General features: G+C 36.3%; 5 protein-coding genes and 2 non-coding genes across 10 annotated transcripts; 3 read left to right on the top strand and 4 right to left on the bottom strand.

Annotated features, from left to right (window-relative positions):
- Positions 1 to 530: 530 nt before the first annotated feature.
- On the top strand, positions 531 to 1,850 carry LOC137831862 (basic endochitinase-like). The gene has a single exon (XM_068639721.1). It carries the CDS (start codon positions 679 to 681, stop codon positions 1,579 to 1,581), a length of 903 nt encoding a protein of 300 aa, XP_068495822.1. The 5' UTR covers positions 531 to 678; the 3' UTR covers positions 1,582 to 1,850.
- Positions 1,851 to 2,611: 761 nt separating this feature from the next.
- Positions 2,612 to 2,683, top strand: TRNAG-UCC (transfer RNA glycine (anticodon UCC)). Its single transcript has one exon. It is a non-coding gene; the product is annotated as a tRNA-Gly (tRNA).
- Positions 2,684 to 2,739: 56 nt separating this feature from the next.
- LOC137831860 (protein ABIL1-like) lies at positions 2,740 to 6,072 on the bottom strand. Its single transcript, XM_068639718.1, has 9 exons — positions 5,829 to 6,072; positions 5,554 to 5,636; positions 4,766 to 4,916; positions 4,583 to 4,682; positions 4,389 to 4,481; positions 4,194 to 4,281; positions 4,017 to 4,069; positions 3,786 to 3,892; positions 2,740 to 3,094 (listed from the first exon to the last, which is right to left on the bottom strand). The coding sequence occupies exons 1-9, from the start codon at positions 5,883 to 5,885 to the stop codon at positions 2,936 to 2,938; spliced, it is 891 nt and encodes a 296-aa protein (XP_068495819.1). The 5' UTR covers positions 5,886 to 6,072; the 3' UTR covers positions 2,740 to 2,935.
- LOC137831861 (uncharacterized) lies at positions 2,996 to 7,910 on the top strand. 2 transcript variants are annotated; one of them, XM_068639720.1, is made up of 3 exons: positions 2,996 to 3,129; positions 6,634 to 7,009; positions 7,256 to 7,910. In XM_068639720.1, the coding sequence occupies exons 2-3, from the start codon at positions 6,672 to 6,674 to the stop codon at positions 7,656 to 7,658; spliced, it is 741 nt and encodes a 246-aa protein (XP_068495821.1). In that variant the 5' UTR covers positions 2,996 to 3,129; positions 6,634 to 6,671; the 3' UTR covers positions 7,659 to 7,910. The 2 variants fall into 2 exon arrangements, with proteins under 2 accessions (XP_068495821.1, XP_068495820.1); XM_068639719.1 differs by lacking the exon at positions 2,996 to 3,129 and adding an exon at positions 6,408 to 6,502.
- Positions 7,781 to 10,486, bottom strand: LOC137831859 (subtilisin-like protease SBT3). Its single transcript, XM_068639717.1, has one exon. The coding sequence runs from the start codon at positions 10,484 to 10,486 to the stop codon at positions 8,189 to 8,191; it is 2,298 nt and encodes a 765-aa protein (XP_068495818.1). The 3' UTR covers positions 7,781 to 8,188.
- A 1,705-nt stretch (positions 10,487 to 12,191) lies between these two features.
- On the bottom strand, positions 12,192 to 12,293 carry LOC137833786 (small nucleolar RNA Z279/snoR105/snoR108). Its single transcript, XR_011084834.1, has one exon. It is a non-coding gene; the product is annotated as a small nucleolar RNA Z279/snoR105/snoR108 (small nucleolar RNA).
- Positions 12,294 to 14,269: 1,976 nt separating this feature from the next.
- Positions 14,270 to 18,656, bottom strand: LOC137831858 (uncharacterized). 3 transcript variants are annotated; one of them, XM_068639715.1, is made up of 3 exons: positions 18,372 to 18,628; positions 17,283 to 17,588; positions 14,270 to 16,339 (listed from the first exon to the last, which is right to left on the bottom strand). In XM_068639715.1, the coding sequence occupies exon 3, from the start codon at positions 16,236 to 16,238 to the stop codon at positions 14,409 to 14,411; it is 1,830 nt and encodes a 609-aa protein (XP_068495816.1). In that variant the 5' UTR covers positions 16,239 to 16,339; positions 17,283 to 17,588; positions 18,372 to 18,628; the 3' UTR covers positions 14,270 to 14,408. The 3 variants fall into 3 exon arrangements, with proteins under 3 accessions (XP_068495816.1, XP_068495814.1, XP_068495817.1); XM_068639713.1 differs by lacking the exon at positions 17,283 to 17,588 and having other exon boundaries at positions 18,372 to 18,656; XM_068639716.1 differs by lacking the exon at positions 17,283 to 17,588 and having other exon boundaries at positions 18,386 to 18,628.
- Positions 18,657 to 19,949: the final 1,293 nt, after the last annotated feature.

The raw sequence follows: 19,949 nt of genomic DNA, 5'->3' as shown, positions 1-19,949 counted from the left end.
TCTATCGTAATGCACCTTGTGCTTAAGGAAACATGAATGATGAATGACTAGAATCTGGATAAAATATATTTTTTCCTCTAAGTTTTTGTTTTTCTATTTTTCTTTATCCAATTTGATTGTGTATAATTTTCACATACAACTTTTTTATTTATTTATTTTAGAGGGTCAAATTATATGAACATAGAACGAGAAATTTGAGTGCTTTACAAATCAAGAGGTAGGGTACGGTCACGGAACTTGAATTAATTGTTGTTTGTAACATTTGATATAAAACTAAGATTGTTGTTATCTGAAGAAATGCTATTAAAATGAACAGATTCTATGTAAAAGGAGATTTAGACAAATGAACATTACTTTAACTTGTGTTTGCCCTTCATGTTTGTCTCCAGTCACGTCGTGGCACTTGCCAACACACTGTTTGCGATAACTACGCTTACCCAACTCATTGTTCAGGTACTTTTACATACATAGGTAGTGTTAAAACAACAATTAATTTGAAAAAATATATAAATAAAATACAATAAAAGACATAAACTAAGTTCAAGATTGATTATGGATTTGTATGCAATAATTGCACAACTGCAGAGTCTGCATGGTACGTGATGTCTGCTAAAACATTTACGTTGGCTCTATAAATTGGTCCCTAACTTGGTTGGTGTACATTAAGCTAAGATTGCAATGGGCAATAAAACACTACAAGTTCCAATTCTCTTTCTCTTGAATTTTCTTGCCTTGGTGTGCAGAACCAATGCAGGAGGAGACACTGTGGTTTACTGGGGCCAGAACGAGGAAGAGGGCTCATTAACCGAAACATGCAACTCTGGACTGTACAAAATTGTGAACATAGCGTTTCTGTCAAGATTTGGCAATGGGCGTGAACCCCAAATCAACCTTGCAGGTCACTGCGACCCTGCATCAAACGGTTGCAAAGCTTTGAGCAAAGACATAAAGAATTGCCAGAAGAGAGGCATCAAGGTGATCCTCTCCATCGGAGGTGGCGAGGCAGGGTACTCCTTGTCATCCGCTGGAGATGCTACAAACGTGGCAGATTTCATATGGAACAACTTCTTGGGAGGGAAATCTAGGACAAGACCGTTGGGTGAGGCAGTGCTAGATGGTGTAGATTTTGACATTGAAGTTGGTGGTGGCGAAGCCTTCTACGGTGTGCTTGCAAGGAGACTCTCTCAGCACAGCAGAGGGGGCAGAAAAGTGTACTTGACAGCAGCACCACAGTGTCCCTTTCCTGATGAGCACCAGAAAGGAGCACTGTCAACAGGGCTATTTGACTTTGTTTGGGTTCAGTTTTACAACAATGATCCGTGTCAGTTTGAGTCTGGGAACCCCAGCAAGTTCCAAAATTCATGGAAACAGTGGGTATCGTCCATTAAGGCTAGGAAAATTTATTTGGGACTTCCTGCATCTCGATCAGCAGCTGGTAGTGGCTTTGTGCCAGCACAAACTGTGATAAGGGAAGTGTTGCCTTTTGTCAAAAGATCTCGCAAGTATGGCGGAGTAATGCTGTGGGATAGATCTGCTGATAAGCAAACTGGATTTTCCAGGAGCATCAAGGGCAGTGTTTGAGCTTTGAACAAAACCAAGTTTGAAGTTTAGCTCCTCCACCTGTGTTAAATTCTGTTTCCTTGTAAAAGTGAATAAAAGAAGATCCCAATAAAGGGGGCAAGTATGTATGTAATATGTAGATTAAGGAGGTAGAAGGGTGTTGATGAGGCTTGAAATAGCTGGGAGAGGTGTCCCTCTTGATTCAATTTGAAACCATGCATGTAATGTTGTATAGTCTGCAAAATTATGGAGTACTTGATTCAATTTCAGTGTAGAAAATTTTCATTTGACATGACACAGGAATCACCTTCCTTATTTTTTTTTTATTTCATGTACAGACTTCTTTACAACACTCTTTTCATCTTATAAAAGAGCTACCACAAATATAAGAACAATGTTCACAAGTAAAAGAATATATAATTTCATTATTAGAAGAAAATATTGTGTTGATTTTATTTTTAAATGCCTGTGATCTTTTAAAATTGGAAGATTTAAAGACTAAGCAGGTTTGATTTAACTTTTGGAAAGTTCAAAACGGTGGCTTTGTTTTTAAAACGGTTTTGAGGTCCTAAATACAAAACTCGTCACGTTTTAAACTGTCGCAGAATTGACAAAAATTGATATAGAATAACTAATTTATGACAAAATTTGGGAGATTAAATTATATACACAAACTTATAAAAATCAAATCAATATAGGTTGTTACTTTTAAAACCATAATTACATATTCACTCATCATACATATTGAACGTACATTCTTTATAATGTAAACCACTAAGTTTCAATTATATTTTTATCACTGCTTTTACTATTACTATATTATATTATACTTATACACCCATATGTGATTTAACCAATAACTTGATATTTTCCTCAAGTTGAAGACCGAATAAAATTTAGTAATACGTAAAAAATTAATGAATGATTTAAGATGCATTAATTTATGATTAACATTAAACAATACAATAGATTATATGTATGCAATTTTATTTTAAATAGCAAAAGAGTATAACAAAGGATATATATTTGTAGAAAAGCTTAATATCAACAAGCGTTTGTAGTCCAACGGTTAGGATAATTGCCTTCCAAGCAATAGACCCGGGTTCGACTCCCGGCAAACGCAATCAGTTTTTTCCTAATGGCAAATTATTTTTAACAAAGCGCACCCTTAAAAAAGGGTTACTGCAATATTCAGAGACTATAACTGGAAAATACAAACTAAGGTAATTCTGTTTATTAGTAGACACATGGTGAAAGAAGAGAACTAAGCATCTGGGTATATGAAAGTTATTTTCTTAACTCCTCTTTTATCTAAAACAGAAAAAAAGGGATATCTATTCATATAATGCAGCTGCATAGTTTGCCATGAGAGGTATCACAACACAGAACCGGCCTTTAACTTAGCTGCCTTTTGCTTCATAAATAAAGCAGATAGCACACTTTTACTGCGACTGTGAACTTGGGCAGCCTCACGCCCATTTCGATCGTTAAAGGACCCAAATTTTGTCAATGGTTTGGAACCCTTCAGTGCATCCTGCAGACACAGAATCATCAGAAACTTCACCAAAGGTATGCCACAAAAGCACTAAGAAAAAGAAAAATCATCCATTCACACTTAAAATATATTATATTGTACAAGGATTACTATTGATATAGCCTGATTGCGAATTTGTGATATCAAAAGATTTACTGCACTGGATCAATATTCTCCTAAAATTTTTAAATTCAATGGACTGCTGATGGTGACTCCGGCAATGAATCTCAGCATGATGGACAAAATGGAACATGAAAGCTCATCTTTAAACAGTACCATTGTGTTAAAAAGTATTGAGTGATAACAGTATTATGCTACCAAAATTATCAATGACCTTCCCCCTTGCCCTCGCAAAGCGAATAGCCTTTTGGCTATGGAGTACATTAGTTATTTATGCATCAAAATTATCGATGAAAACAGTCAAATACCCCCATTTACCCTATTAGACACATATTGCCTATCCTAGAAAGGAACTTCTATCTGAACCTTTATTCAAGTGCAAAATCCAAACTACGCTCCCCGGACAGATTATGTCAAAGATCTTGCCAAGAAATGTTAAACAAAGATAAACAGTTTTCCTAACACATGAAATCAAATTAACAACACATAGGTCAATTATAATCGCATTTGACTATTCTATCAAACATGGCACCACACTACCATTTGAACTTCCTCATGAAAGCAAAGTTACCTCGCCTGTGACACCACAAGTTTGGGTGGTAGCTCTAGAAGTAAGAGTTCCATTTGTTAAGTGGAGTTGTGCTGCTGAAGGTTTCATCCATGTACGCTCTTCACTATCTACAGGCATGAAACTAGGAACTGTGAGGAGCTAGTGTGTTTAAACAGGGAAAACATTACATAACCACTGCTTGCTCAGTGTAACTGAATTATGTAATACAAGGGATACAACTATTCAGCGTACCTAAAAGGTGGAAAACTCCAGAGGTCTTGGCAGAAAATTTGGATTCCTTGGGGCTGCAAAAATGGATGTGTTACAATAGTAAAAAAACACTCTGTATCTTGGTCCACACTAATGCCATAAATGGAGGGCATAGCAAATAAAGCAACGAGCCTAGACGGCTGAAAATTGTAAGCTTACTTTTTTGAAGTGCGGGAAGTCGGTTTTTTTAAGCTAGACTTAGTTTCTGATGCTAAATGCCATGAAAGAGTTTTTGAAATAGGGGTACCTGGTACAATCATAATACATATTCAGTTGAAGGAGAAAAGGAGGAAGGTGGAGAATAGACATCAAAGCCAAAAATTCCAGAAGGGAGATTTTTCCCCAATAATAGACCTGAAGAAGGAAGACGAGTTCTGGTTCGAACTAGATTTTGTCTTGCATTAATCTGTCTGTGTGAGCTGAAATGTACCTTTTTATTCACAGAATCTAGCTTGCGTTGTTAAGCACAAAACAAGAATCATAAGTAAACCTATATCTGTAGAGTGAATAGCTAATTCTGGAGGAAAATAAAAAACAGTTAGGCCTACTTGGCAAAATGTAGTGCTTATGATGTCTGGGAACGAAAGCTAACAACTGCTGTTGCCGAAGGCCTTCTTTATCAGTGTAGACATGACATGTAAGAAGTTTCTGCATGTATGCAAATATCTCACTTCAACTCCAATTGGAATTTATTTATTTCGACATGATATCTAAAAAATATTTGTAATTACCTGATTCAACGTAGAGACCTTCAATTCCATGGTTGAGACGTCAAAGGTTTGCTGCTCAAGAAGGTCGTTTAACTTGTAAGCAACAGTTCCCAGATGATCAACAGCATTAATAAGGGCTCTTACAGCATAATCTTTCAGGTTGTCAAGTACCCTGTTGCAGAAATAAAATAAAACGAGTTTGTCTGGGTAAATCCACGCAGTTCAAATACAAAAGAATAATCAGCTGGCAGACACCAAAATTAACTAGGGACAAAAAAATCTCGGTTACAAGTACTTTTGAGAATGACCATATGCCATGGCATCCATTCTCTCCAATTTCACTATCCAGACACAACAATACATTTTAAGAATCATTACAAGTTCTTCTTCATATATACAATAAAGCAAATACTATAATCAGATCAGGGATCAATAGAAATCACTTAAACAATAACAAGTTTTAGCCAATATTCATTAGGTGTCCACTTTTGGACCATTTAAAATTTGTTATAAAAAATAATCGTATTGATTTTCTAAGTAGTCTCAATTTAAAGATTCGTTTTCTTATTTACAACATTTTATTATATTTATCCACAATTCCACATAAAGCAAAACTCACATCTAGCATTTATTGAAAAATTCAACGCATTAATATAAGTAGAAAGTTTTAGCCATAACATTGACAGCCTTGCAAGTACTAACCAGGACTCAGCAAAGCACTTCAGCGAAATCACTAATTGTAAAAACGAGGTATGTTTGCATTCTAGATCAACAAACTAAAATACCCATTAACAAAAAAGTAACCTTACACTTGTTTTTTATCACTATGGAGATAAGATTTCTCGCAGTACTCTGCAGCAGAATAGAGTTGAGGCCTCAGATTCTTAAGTTCCTGAAATGACAGTATTAGGAGGATCAGCACCCAGCAATTATAATGAGGATTAATTGCTTTTGGACAGATTAGAGGTCCCAAATGTAATGTGATAATGAGGTTTGTGGTTATGAATTTGAACAGAAGAGAAAGAATTGTAACAGAGACGGTAATGTAGTTTAGTGAGTGGGAAATAGTGATAGATCTGATGACCTGCAAGGCGAAGATGAAGCTCTTGCTGTGCTCCATGGAAACCACGTCCAATGTCATTGTGCAACGTTCCGTCAAAAAACTACGACACTAATGTTTGTTAAGTGTTTGTTTGTTTCGGTGAGAAAAACAACAATGGTGGATCAAATTGAAGAACTGAAGAGAGAGTGAGTGACAAGGAAGAAGACAAGACAGTCAAATTCCAAAGACAACATATCACTCATTTCATTGCATCTGAAAATCACCCAACACAATTAATTAATTAAGAATTATTATGTTCTTTGTTGTAAGTGAAACGACAATTTTCCAAAGACACTCATGCCCTTCGCTGTATTATTCCATTTTTATATCCACACTCCTCCTCATACTGTTCCTAAGTTATAAACACCTTTTATCCCACCTTATAATTCAGTATAAAAGACATTTATTATTTTAGTAAAAAAGATTATCTCAGATTTAAGTTTTGATTAACCATTATAACTTCTTTATTCTCTAAAAAGAAATTTAACTCTTTAAAGTATTTTTTAAAGAAGTAGAAAAATAGAGAAAAAGAAAAAAAAGAGAGAAGAAGGGAATATGCTCTCATCTAAAGGCAAGGCACCCAACCCAAAGATTCCAATCTTTCCGAAAGGATTATTCTGTCATCCACGTTGTTATCTCCATCCTCTCTCCATAAGGTCACATTTTCTAAGCTTTTTATTTGAGGAAAATAGGCGAAGAAAGAAAATCCAAATCCAACCAATCACACACTTTTCCCACTTAATAATCTTGTTTCTTTCAACTCCCTTTTTCTTTTCTTCTCATGCAGGAACCACATTTTCTTCTTTCATTTTCATCGCCATCACCATGTCCCTTCTCATCCATTGCTCCGAACCCTTCTTTGTCCCCAAAATTGTGCACAACCTTAACCCTAGACCCGGTAAGCTCTACAACTTTAAACCGCTCACAAAGAGCAAGACAATTGGGTTAAAAGTGAGTTGCAAAATTAAGGATTATGGGGTTTTGGGTTTGGATCAGAATTTTAGTTCGTACGGTCCTTTTTCGGCTCCAGTGAAGCGAGGGAGCAAAGGGGAAGAAGATCAAGAAAAGCAAGAATATTACGTGAATTTGGGGTATGCTCTTCGGTCTCTGAGGGAGGACTTCCCTGCCCTCTTCCACAGAGAACTCTCCTTAGACATCTACAGGTTCCATTCTTTTCTCAATTTTATTTTGTTTCAGACATAATTGTACTTGGGATTTTTCATTGTCTTATGTACAATTGTAAAACTCGAGGACCAAAAATGTAACTAAACATTTATTTATTTGCATGGTGTTTATTTTGCATAGTAGTAATTGTTTTATCTGCTTTCTTTGTTTATTGGAATTTGGAAGTTTTCTGACCTATGCAAATTCAATTTTGCGGTGTCTACAAACACATCTGTTTCTTTCAGGGATGATATTGTATTCAAAGATCCTTTGAACACGTTTGTTGGCATTGAGAGTTACAAATCAATCTTCTGGGCTCTGAGATTTCATGGCAGGATGTTTTTCAAGGCTTTGTGGATTGACTTAGGCAGCGTGACGCAGCCTGCTGAGAATGTCATTATGGTTCGGTGGACTGTTCATGGAATTGCACGAGGTCCATGGGAGAGCCGTGGGAGGTTTGATGGAACCTCTGAGTATAAACTTGACAAGAATGGCAAGATTTTCCAACACCGTGTTGACAATGTTGCTCACAACACACATTCTAAATTTAAAGTGCTGCGTGTGGAAGAATTGCTTCAGTCTATTTGCTGTCCGTCTACTCCAAGACCAACTTATTTTGAAATATCCTCGTCTACAAAGAGAACTTGATGCCTTGTTGCTCAACTTCTTCCAAACAGTTTTGCTGTAAATAATGAATGGCAGGGTAAATACATATTGAGCTACCTTCTTGACACATAAAGCTGTCTAGACTTTGAATTTTTCCCAATTGGCCATGCGGTGCTCAAATCTACTGCTGTGGACCAATCGGGCCTTTAATTGGGTGTTGTAACTGGTTGATCTTGAAACTCATGTATACTGTATATAAGTTATACAATAATAATACGATTGCAGGTTCATATATATCATCATCACTCATATAAGTACTTCATATGTCTTTGTTCTTCTGATTTCTTAATTAAACTAAGAATCTAATCAGAATACTGAATACATTAAGGACTGAATTGAGTATAATTTGGTGTATAGAGATTAGTTGGGAAACAGTTTTGTGTAGGGATGAGGTTGAGCAGCGTAGTAGAATAGGAAAATAAGGAGCTAAAAAAGATAATCAATGATATGTTGATACTGTTAGAACGTAAAGATTGAAGAGAAGAGTAACTGATAAGTGAAAGAGAAGGTGTTTAGTGGTTGAAGACAAAGGTGGAAGGTAGCACCACAAGGGGACTCCTAACAACATGCCTTCCTGTTTCTTCAACCCATTCCAGTGAACCAAAAGGTACAACATTTTCCTTCTTCATTTCAGACTTCAACATCAAACTGAATTTCCGTTTCTCATATTTTGCCTTGAAGACCAACCTATTGGGAGAAACTGAGATTTGTGTGCCATTAGACGAGCTCACACGTGCAGTGTAAACAGCTGAACCATCTCCAACGTACGTCACACTTCTGCGGAATTTTCTCTCCACTGCCACACTCTTGTCAACAGAAAAAGCCACGAAAGAGGGATAATTGACGTCGTAAGATGGGCTTGAGCAATTATAGTCCTTTGATCTAGTAATGGCCAAGATTTGGGCCTGGGTGAAATTCATAGCACAGAGGAGGTTAACATAATCTTGAGGGGTGGCGTCATAAATCAAACCTGGGTCAAGGGCACGGTTGGGGTCAATCAAGCCAGCGCCCATGGCTAGAGGAGAAGCCCGTTGAAAGAGTTCTCCATTTTCTTCAATGGGCTTTCCTGTGTTATCAAGTGGGCTGGCCGTAGTTGTCAGGGCGGACCTAACAGCCGAAGCACTCCACTCAGGGTGTGCATTCCTCAACAGAGCCACCACCCCGGAAGCATGGGGACAAGCCATCGACGTCCCCGACAACAAATTGTATTCATTATTTAGAAGCACGTTTGGGCCAATTTGGGCCGCAGGCAAGTCCGGAACCCAAGCCGCCAATATCGACGACCCGGGAGCCATAACGTCGGGCTTCAATACCCACGGACACTCCCAAGACGGGCCTCTGGAACTGTAACTGGCCACCGTGGGAGCCCGTTTGGTTCCAACGTAGGTTTCTTGAAACTTTATGGTGGCGGAAGCGAGTGGAGTGGCGCGTGCATATTCGATCACATTTTGGCCTTGGTGAGGGCTAATAACAAGGCCCGGAAACGTCATTTTTCCCTTTTCGAACAGAGTGGGATCAGCGGATATAAACACAGCTCCATACACTTGAGACAATGAGACGTGCTGAATCTGCTGGTTAACATCCATAACAGAATCGCATATGACGACGCTGCCGCGTGCCACTTGAGACAACAGTGTAGAAGAGTCACACGCCGAAGCCTTGTTATGGTAAACCAGAGGAAGGTTATTCACCGTGGCACTTCCTGGGAACACAGTCCACCCCGAAAACCTCTTCCCGTTTCCCAGAATTAACGTGCCGCCAAAAGAACGCTCTGTGTTGCTCGCTCCAACCGTTAAAACCCAAGGAATCCCGTTATGTATGGACCCCAGAAACGGACCTGCGTTTCCCGCAGAGGCTGAAACCACCACGCCTTTCTCCAAAGCAGAGAAAGCGGCGATTGCGACAGGATCCTCGTACAAGGGCACCATGTCGAAACCCATTGAGATGGAAATGACGTCCACTCCGTCAGCGATTGCCTGGTCCAAACCTGCGAGCATGTCCGAGGCAAACACGCCTTGGGCCCACGCAACCTTGTACATCGCAATTTTAGCACGTGGCGCAATTCCTCTTGCCGTGCCCTTGGCGTAACCGAAATACGACGCGCCCCTCACGTAGTTTCCCGCGACCGTGGACGCTGTGTGAGTCCCGTGTCCCACGCTATCTCTAACGGAGTCGGCGCCGATTTTGGTGACATCATCACCGTCGTGCGCTGCGAGAAGGCCTTTGTTGAAGTACCTTGCTCCTACGAGTTTGGAGTTACAGAGGGAGGGGTCAAAGCGTTGACCACCCTCGCACTTTCCCTTCCATTTTGGAGGAGTTTGAATTACCATGCCATCGTCTTTGAAGCTGTCGCTCTCTGGCCAGATTCCGGAGTCGACGACGCCAACGACGACGTTTTGGCCGTAGTTGGAAGCTGGCCAGAGGCCGTGAGAGATGTTGAGAGAGAGGAAGGCGTAGGAAGCGGTGGTGTCAAGAGTGGTTGCTCTGTCTCTGTATGCTGAGATGAAACCTGGGGTTTCTTTTAGACTCTCTAACTGCTGTGGTGATAAGGCAACACTGAAACCGTGAAGTGCGTTTTCGTAAGAGTACAAAATGCTACTATTAACGTGTTGAGTGGAGTCCAGAGAAGTTAGGGTGGATGAGTACCAATGGCGATGGGAGGTGAAAACTTTGGGCATGTAAGACTTGTCCATGTGAACTATATACGTAACTGCCTTTGAATTACATTGCCATACCAAACACACCATTGAGAGAGCAACAATAATGTGTGATAAACAAAATGGATTCACTCTCTTCATTGTCTTCGACATGCACCAGAATGAGGTTTATCACTCAGAGTTGGATTCATGAAACATTCTCAAGTAGTTCTTTAATTTTTTTACCACACTGCAATCATTTTCTTAAGGCCAGAAATATTTGGGTTTGGTTCCTGGAATAAAAAAACTAAATATTAATAGAATTTGATTAGTAATTCTTGGTTGAATACTAGGAAGTAGTGACAGATTTTAGGAAAGAAAAGGGTGCATTAATCATATAGCCAAAGGTCGAATGAATGAGAAGCTAAATGAACGAAAAAGTCATGCACTGCTTTCGTGTTTCTAAAGGTCAGAAGATTGAATTTCTCTATAAAGTACTTCATTTCACCAGTTTTGCCCAAACTCATAAAGTACATTGATTATATTATATAGTCCCTTCGTTCCACTCAATAATACTTATACTTTACTTCATAATAGTGTTTTGATCTGATAATATTTTATCTCTTTTATTCAAAATTTAGATAATTTATAATTTGATCAAAAAATACTTATTTTTCCCCTTTGTACTGTATTATAGAAGGCAAACAATCTTTAAAATGATTCCTAGAGAATGATTAATCATCTATCCATGCTAGAAAAATTATACCCTGAAACATAAGCTCTATATTAGTTATGCCTGAAAGAGTAGTTTTTTAGTATTTTCTGCTATGATAGGTAAATTATTTAGTATTGCCAATATATTTGTGACTATATGGATTGAGGTGTGAGGAGGTTGGGAATGATCAACTGAATAAAGCATTCATATGGTTGTGGTTGTAAGAAAGAGGTGAGAAATCCAAGCATGGAGAGCTATGAGTAAGAATTCATCACCCTACAACTTTTCTTGGAAAACTGGTTGGGATATTTTCCAATATTCTGAACATCTTTGTATTTCAATGTTAAAAGCTAGATGCATAGAAAAGGGAGATAATTTTATGGCTTACTCCAAAGGAGGGTCAACAAGTTAGAATGTCACGGTCAAGGCGTTGAATTTTAGAGGATGGTTTTGATTTGAAAATTAGCAATGATGAGACTAACTTTTGGTATGATCCTTGTGTAAGGCTCTTGTGTAATGGTATATCATTTGTGAGTATTCATGGTTCTTAATGTAGAAATGATGTTTGAAGAGTTGATAAGAGTCATTTGGATAGTAAGGCATAAGACCTTGAAGTGGTTTTTTGTTAAGTGTCTTCACAGTCAAGAGAATAAGTTCTGATGAGAGACATTAATTATGGGTATAGTTTTCTCATGGAAAATACTTTTATATTTTTAATTTAAAATAAATTCTGAATGTTTGTTTTAAATAAGTTTTTTAATAAGTAAATCACCCACTACTTCCTATATTTCTTCTAATCCTAACTTTTGGGAACAATATCTGCACTACAATCTGCACTACAATCTGCACATTGTAGTTTGTTAATGTTAAAAAAAAAATCCGCATACAGACCAAATCGTTTGTGCCTGATAAATTCTGACAAACAACTCCTTCCAGATAAGAAAAACAGAAAATATAATTACTTAGATTTTATAAAAATAAGTATTTTTACTTTTAAAATATGAAATAGTTTGACAGCCACATGGCACAAGCATAGGTTAACATATCTAATTGTTAAATACACCATTTCTTTCACTAATTAGTAATATTTAAATTTTAACTAAGAAGATAAGAGAAACAAATACTACTCCATAAAACATTCAAATAAGTTAATCCTTAAGCATAGGGATCAGATAAGAAATAGGAGAATGCTCCATTGTCGTAACCAGGCTTTGGAAAGAGCACCCAACTCACATCATAGCGAGCCCAATTCACTCCTCATATCCCATTAACTGCCTGAAGGATCATAACAACATTTTTTCATCTTAATTATTTATACAAATCAAGTTAGTTTTTCGTTATATTTTCTTCCGATGTGGGACAAGGTCATACGCAAATGATTAACTGGGCATCCCGAGTTGAAAGTTGAGGAAATACAGTCATGTAATATCAACATATCAACCTAGTGATTTATCCAACTTTCCATTTGGATTCATCTTCAAGTTCTAACTCCTGTAGAGTAATTCTTTGTACCTAATTATTAGTTCAGGTGAAGTTCTCGTAAATGGGAACCAGTTTCTGCGATGAAGGATTTGTTTTAGGACAATATTTATCTAGCATAAGTATAACAGTGTTGTGCTCCAATTAAATCTAAAATTTCATCTTATAAATATGTAATATGTTCAATAAAATGCAAAGCATCGATGTAACACTCCAAATTTAATTAGAAAATAATACCAGTTATACCTAGAGTACAATATATAAGTTTTGTTCTTTATTTTGTTGGTAGTACCAGGTAATTTGAAAAATTATATTTCTATATAGAATAATTCAATGTACTAACCTTTTCATTTGTTTTATTCATTATGATTCTGTTAATGATGTAAATGTGATACTTTTGTTTTGAAGGTTGCAATTTATTACTGTGCAAGCTGGCAGCAGAACAAGAATAGCGCTTTGATTCAACTGTACCTATGACCAAAGAAGACAATGGTGATCTAATTGTTCTTACTTTTTAATAATTATAAATCTCTCTTATTGTTGCGGGGTTAGGAAGATTGTGTTTCCTAGTATGATACAATGTGATTTACACTATATTACATACTGCATATTTGATGCTGAGTCTCGCTTAATATCATGATGAATTGAGCAATTCATCCAATAGTAAAAATGGATTGATCTTACTTATTTCAAGTTATTTATGTTCTCTCGTCGTGTTTGGTTAGATGAGAAAAAGTGAAAAGAAAATATTTTGTGAAGAAGACATTTTTTTAGTGAACACATTTTCTTAAGAATTTGATCTGGTCTAGAGTAACCAATTTAACTGCCAAAAGTCTAAAACTACAAAAATGACCATCATTTGATAGTCAGAGTTTAAGAGGACTGTTATTTGATTTTGCAAAAATTAAAATAATACATTTATAAAGACAACTACCCTAACTTTGATCTGGTCATATTTATGTCTTGTGCACCTGCGAACTGTGATCACATCTTCTGAAGGATGCTTTGTCCTTTTTTTGACTTTGACCGAACATGCTCTTGATTGCCCTAATGATAACAAAAAACAAACAAGTTAAATGTCTAAGATTTTGGTGATTGGGAAAAGTAATTGCCACCTTTGTAATTATGTGGCTGTCAGAACTAACCCTTGAACCAGCACAGAACGAACTCTGAGCAGTAATAATTAATTCGCTTCCTACAAAGCAGATGAATTTCAATTTGCATGCAGACTTGAAATAAGAAAACCTAGGTAGTAGCAGCAATTTATCCAACCGTTATGAAGGCATTTCAGAAAACACACAAGAAAAAAATATAAAGATGCACTGGACAATAACTGCCAAGAACTGACCAGATTGGCAGCAATTAGAAGCAAATCTCTAGTAACATCTTGCATACACCGTTCGCCCAGAAAAAAAAAAAACTCGAAGTATCAGTGGATTTCTCATGTAAACGCCATTTAAACATGTTTTTCCATGGCAGTACCTAACTCTGTAGATTAGTTTTCCCGCTAGAGTGAACTTCTTAACAAATCGACAAAGAAATATGTAATATTTCAAGACATAACGAAGAGAACTACAATTGAAAGATTGGAAAACCAAGAAATTTGAGTTATGATGATATATACCAGTTCAGATTATTCTCCCCAACTTCAAATCATTATAAAAAATATACAGACCAGATTCAAACCGTCAAGCCATTTTTCCAACATTAATCAATTATTAAGTGATATGAGAAAATAGGCACACAGACAGCCCGCCAACATCTTATGAAAACCTTGGCAAAAACTAATGGATTCTTATTGTCATTGACAGGTTCAGAATACATTTAAATTACAATACAGACAACATTAATTCTATTGCAGAATGTCCCTGAAGCAAAAGATATTTCAAACAAGCAAATTTTTCAAATGGGCATTGTGCATTTCTTTTGAGAATGTCCTAACATGTGACAGCGACCACATTGGACAACTCTTTTGGGACGCTTAAAGTTCTCCACTCGTAGAACCTTCTTTTTAGGCCTCCCAGGTGGCCTGCGAGTCTTTGGTGGGTGAATTATAATATCAACCCTTGCCCCTCCTCCACCTTCAGCTCCTTCTCCCTGATCTCTCCATTGGCTTTTATCTGGTATAGGATTAATCATCTGAGAGTAGGTCATTCTGTAACTTTGTACAGTGAAGCATGGTTCAGCAAACATATGGGCATTATGTCCACAAGAGATAAGTGCAGCAGCAGCATGGGCACAAGGTAATCCATACAGCTGCCAACGGCGACAAGAGCACTCACGACTCCGTATATCTACAATATTGGTCCTCTCTGTGGACACAATTTCAAACTCAACTTCATTTGCTCGGAGAACTTGATAGCAATGAGCATCAGCAATTGCCTCCAAAATTCGCTTCTCAGCTGATGGTACAAGAATTGATGTCCACCTCATGCCCATGTCCTGCCGATCATTAAACCAAGATACCATCAGCTGGCGGATGTGTTCCATCATCTGAACTATAGGGAGCTCATGACATTCAAGGGCCCAGTTATACAATAATTCTGTTACCCCAAGTGTGAAATGGCCATATCGAACACCATCAAAGTATGCCACAGCCCAAAGATAGGGAGGAAATTGTTGAAACCATGATATAACATCTTGTGAAATTTCCATCATCTCAGTAATCTTGCTTTCAAATTCGGCAGCAGTAAGCGCATAAACAGCATTCCAAAAGATGTTTACCAACTTTGTGTTTTTAAATGTATCACGAAAATTTTCACTAACAAAACGCAGACAGAAACCGTGTGAAGCACTAGGAAAATGTGTTTCTACCGCCTCCACCAAGCCTCTTTGCCTTTCAGATAGTATTGTCAGCCTAGGCATGTTATCTGTGTTCACTCCTAGAAGTTTCCGCAATTCTGACATGAACCACATCCAATTATCATCACTTTCAGTATCAACAACAGCAATGGCCAAAGGAAACAGCGCATCATCTGCATCAACAGCTGCAGCACATAGCAGTGTACCTAGGTATTTTCCTTTAAGATGTGCTTTGTCAAGTTCTACAAGTGGCCTACAAGCATTTATAAACCCATAAATTGATGCACGATAAGAAATAAACAGTCTTTGAAAACAATTTTCTTGTCCAGTAGCAACAACAGATGCAACGCTACCAGGGTTGGTTTTCCTTATTTGTTCACAGTAAGCAGGGAGAAGACGGTAACCCTCTTCAAATGTTCCATGAAGGGCAGCCATGCTACGTTCCTTCCCCCGCCAAGCTTGCATGTAAGAAACAGCAACTCCATGCTGATCACGAATATCTTGCAGTATTTCCCTTGGTTTGTATTGTGGATTATCTCGAATGCGTGCTTCAACAGATCTTGCAACCCAACCTACTGATGCCTGCTGATGATGAAGGTTCTGAACTCCCTCACAAGTATGCTCTCCTTGCAGTGTTCTTACAGTAAAAGTTGGAACACCAGGACACTTTGCTACATGGACACGCCATGGGCACCCTTCTTTGGAGCATTTTGCTATAAAACGACTGCGATCTGATTTAACTATCCGAAGATCAAAATGCATAGCAATGGCAATATCTTTCAGTGTTCTTCGGCAGGTTTCCACATCTGGAAACTCTTGCCCAATGACTAATGGCTGCTCTGCTACAGTAACAGTACTAACAGATGTGTTATCTAAAACTAAAGAATGATTAGCCATATATCCACCAAAACAAGGAAAGAGCAATGTCATTTGACTCTAAGGGTTCCCATCATATTTATGAATTATCAAGGGCTTCCAAGGATAGGGGTTGAAAAATGTCATTATATCAAACTTCCGGCCAATTAATGATTCTGCAGTACATAAAAGAAAGAATGGTTAAATTCTATAAACAGTTAGAAAGACATTGAAACAAAATGGAAATTTGGGATCGGTGTACAAGTCAAACACATACAAGCTGTAAATAAAGTAAGTAGCTAACTGATAATGGATGTTTAATAGTTAAAATATTCAAATACAAATAATTGCAGAAGGAGAAAAAAGTGAGAGACCCATCAGAAGACATAGAATATATAAATCTACAAACTTATACACTAATGTAGGAGTTTTTAAGTAGATTATTGCTTGTTCAATCTGAACACTGCGAGGCTGCCTACAAAATGAGAGTTGTAGAAGTAAAACATTCAACTCTGGCATAAAATCAATAAGTTCTTTGATAATAGAAATTCAAATTTTATAAGGAACCAACGGAACATAATTTGAAACTAAGCACTTTTTCATTAAACAAAATTAGGAAAAGGAGATGTCAGGATGCTGCCTTAGTCCAAGATAGGGAAAGCTCCCGAACTCGAAGAACACTGTTAACCTATAATTCAAAGGAAATGAGTGGGAGCTTGAGCCTATAACCTATAACCTATCAAATACAAGTCTATGACTTACACCACTTGACCAACACCTTGGGAATTGAACAAGCCTTTTTTATTAGTAATGAAAATCAATTGCTTTGGTTAATTGAATTCCAACCCTTGTGATTTCAAATTATTGTAAAACCCATCATGTGTTAGTCTGTATAACTCAATACATAGAAAAGATTACACAAATGAAACAAGACATGAGTGTAACATGCTACTGAGATACAGACAAAAATAATTACAAGATGATACTAGTTCTTTATCCCTCTAACTTAATTTTGTTGAAAACTCGGAAGCCTTGTATTTCTTTTTCTAGTTAATTCGAGAGATGATGAAAATGATATATTTAAGATGCCAGGGGATGGGGATTGAAATCAAGCATTACCTGAATGATATAATTGCAGGATTAGAACTAAATTATACTTTAATGCCATAATCACAATTCGAAAGTCGACCAGACAGGTTGCAGGTGAAGAAAGAGCTGCGTCTCAGAAACCATAAAAAGGATAAATTAATCTGGGTGGTTGCTGTGGAACTCGTTCAACTACATTTATCCACAAACTGCATTGTTTCTAAATCATCATGTAACTCATTGTAGCCTATGGAAAAATCCACATTTCTGAAGAATATTACTTTGAGCAGACCATTTTGCAAATGACCCTGCCTAAACTTCCCAAATGGTTGATTAGTCCTGCACACAGTCCCAGTGATTAATTCATAAAAGCTTGTTGCCTGCACAGGACCACTTCATCGTGTTTTCATTCTCAGGAATTATAAGAGGACATCACCGTAACCGGAAGTTCATTTAAAACAAACCAAAACAAAAACCTAGTGAACTCTAATCAGTCTACCCCTCTCAGGCATTTAAACGAAGAACACTTCATCCTTGTACTAAGCAGTAGTAACTGCGCCTATTTTGATCCAGAAGCTGAGGTTATGGGTTTTTATTAGCCCCTGTATGTCATAAGGTGATTCTATTTTGAAGAAGCAAACAGCATCAACAAACAAAAAAGCGGCATAAAACCCACGTATAACATAGTCTCTCAATAATATATTCGAGAGATTCGTATTCAAGCTTCAAATGAAGGCGTCACACTCACGGAACAAGGACCACATTGCTCACCTAGGTCATACATAAAACCACGACCGCAACTGTTAACACTCCTTTCGGATCCAAACATTTGCAATCAGGAAAATTCAATTTCTGAATCCGTAATCTTAATTTCGCAAACTACAAGGTCGGATTTCCCTTTGGTTTAGCCAATTCAGAGAAAACGACCAATATACAGACACAAGTATTTCATAAAATTGATTTTTATTTTTGGCACAAAGGAAATCGAAACACCCTGAAGCAGAAAGCTAATTGGGGATATGATGCAAAGCTAGAGGTGGAAGAAGGAAGGGACTTTGGCTGAAAACATGTGTAAACAATTATTAGGAAAAGAGAAAAAAAAAACAGAGAGAAAAAGAGTACCTTAGTTTGCTTACAGTTGTTGGTGTTTGAAATTCACGGTTTGTGCTACCGTTGTTGCTGCTGTTTCTCTTTCTTCTCCTCCTCCTCCTCCTTCTTGTCGTAGTTCTTTAGCTTCGGTCTCTTGAATTTGAGGAGATGGTGGACCGTAGTAAAACAAATTTCTGTTTCTTTTTGTTCTTCTCTGCTTTTGTTTTCCTTTTCTTTTTCTTTTTCTTTGATTTCCGTTCCAGAGTAGGGTACTACAAATTTGCTAAAATGTTTTTATCTACTATCGTTTTTTTATTTATTTCAAGTACTACCACACATGACTCATTTTTATATTATTAATTCATTTATCTCATAAATTCAAAACAACTCATTATCCGTGGTGAAATAATAATAATAACTCATCAATTTAATTCAGCTTTCAGGATATTGTAAATTTTGAAATCATCAGTTTTTCTTCATTCCCATCTTATAATTTATAAGACGAATTTGGAACAAGTATTTTATTTATGATATAGCATAAATAAATGTTTTTTTTATGCGACTAAAATTTATAATAAATAAATAGTTTAACCATATTGATTATATCATAATTAAAATCTATAAAAAAAGTAAATAATTTTAATATATGATTTTTTGTAATTTATGGTAAATAATTTGCATTGTGATACATTGTTGTTTTAAAATATTGATCACTTTTTAAAAAATAATACTGAAATTTAAGTTAGACTGAAAATATTCAAAATGATAGATTGAAAAAGAGAAGAAATTAAGTCGAATAATGAAATTAATATTAAAAACACAAGAAAACATGTATGTAAGAATATATTTAAATTTTAAATATATATATATATATATATATATATATATACACACACACACGTAATCGGTTTTCTTATTTTCAATTACAGTTTTTTAAACCATTTAATTAATTTTAAACGCATATAAAACAATCAGAAACGTCCTTGTGTTTTAGATAAAAAAAAATACAGAAAGTTTTTAACTTTTGAAGATAAAATATATATTTGAAATTGAATTATGATATTAGGTTATAACTTAATAAACCATTCAGATGATTTTAAAAATACAAATAGAATATATATATATATATATATATATATATTTTGATGTTAAGGAGAATGAAAATTGTCTTCTATTAAAAATAAGTATTAAGATGAAAATGGGTGTAGAGGAGAATAAGGAGAATAAAAATTCATATGGGAGAAATTTAATCATACTAATTTAAATAGAGTTAAGATTATCCAAGAATAAAAGTCTTCTTCCTAACTTTTAATCCTTTTTTCGTTTTTTATAGATAAAATACTTTTTTTTATCAAAAATCTATGTATAGTATTTGAACATTCTACAAGTTCCTCTAAAGTAAACAAAAAAAAGTGATTATCTTTTACACTGTGTCTTCTATGCAAATTTTCATTTTCAATAACACAAACAAACGCAAAAGCTATAAATGAGTAAATAAACACAAGAGCTAAATGTGAAATTAGTAACAAGATGGAAGAAGAAACATAATTTGCCATCACACAAACTAATGACAAAACATATTATATAATTGTTATTGTGGTTCTCGTGTCA

The sequence above is a fragment of the Phaseolus vulgaris genome, chromosome 6 (assembly GCF_000499845.2).
Source record: "Phaseolus vulgaris cultivar G19833 chromosome 6, P. vulgaris v2.0, whole genome shotgun sequence".
Lineage (NCBI taxonomy): Eukaryota > Viridiplantae > Streptophyta > Magnoliopsida > Fabales > Fabaceae > Phaseolus > Phaseolus vulgaris.
The sequence above is the reverse complement of the archived record's forward strand: the minus strand, read 5'-3'. Positions and strand labels throughout refer to the sequence as shown.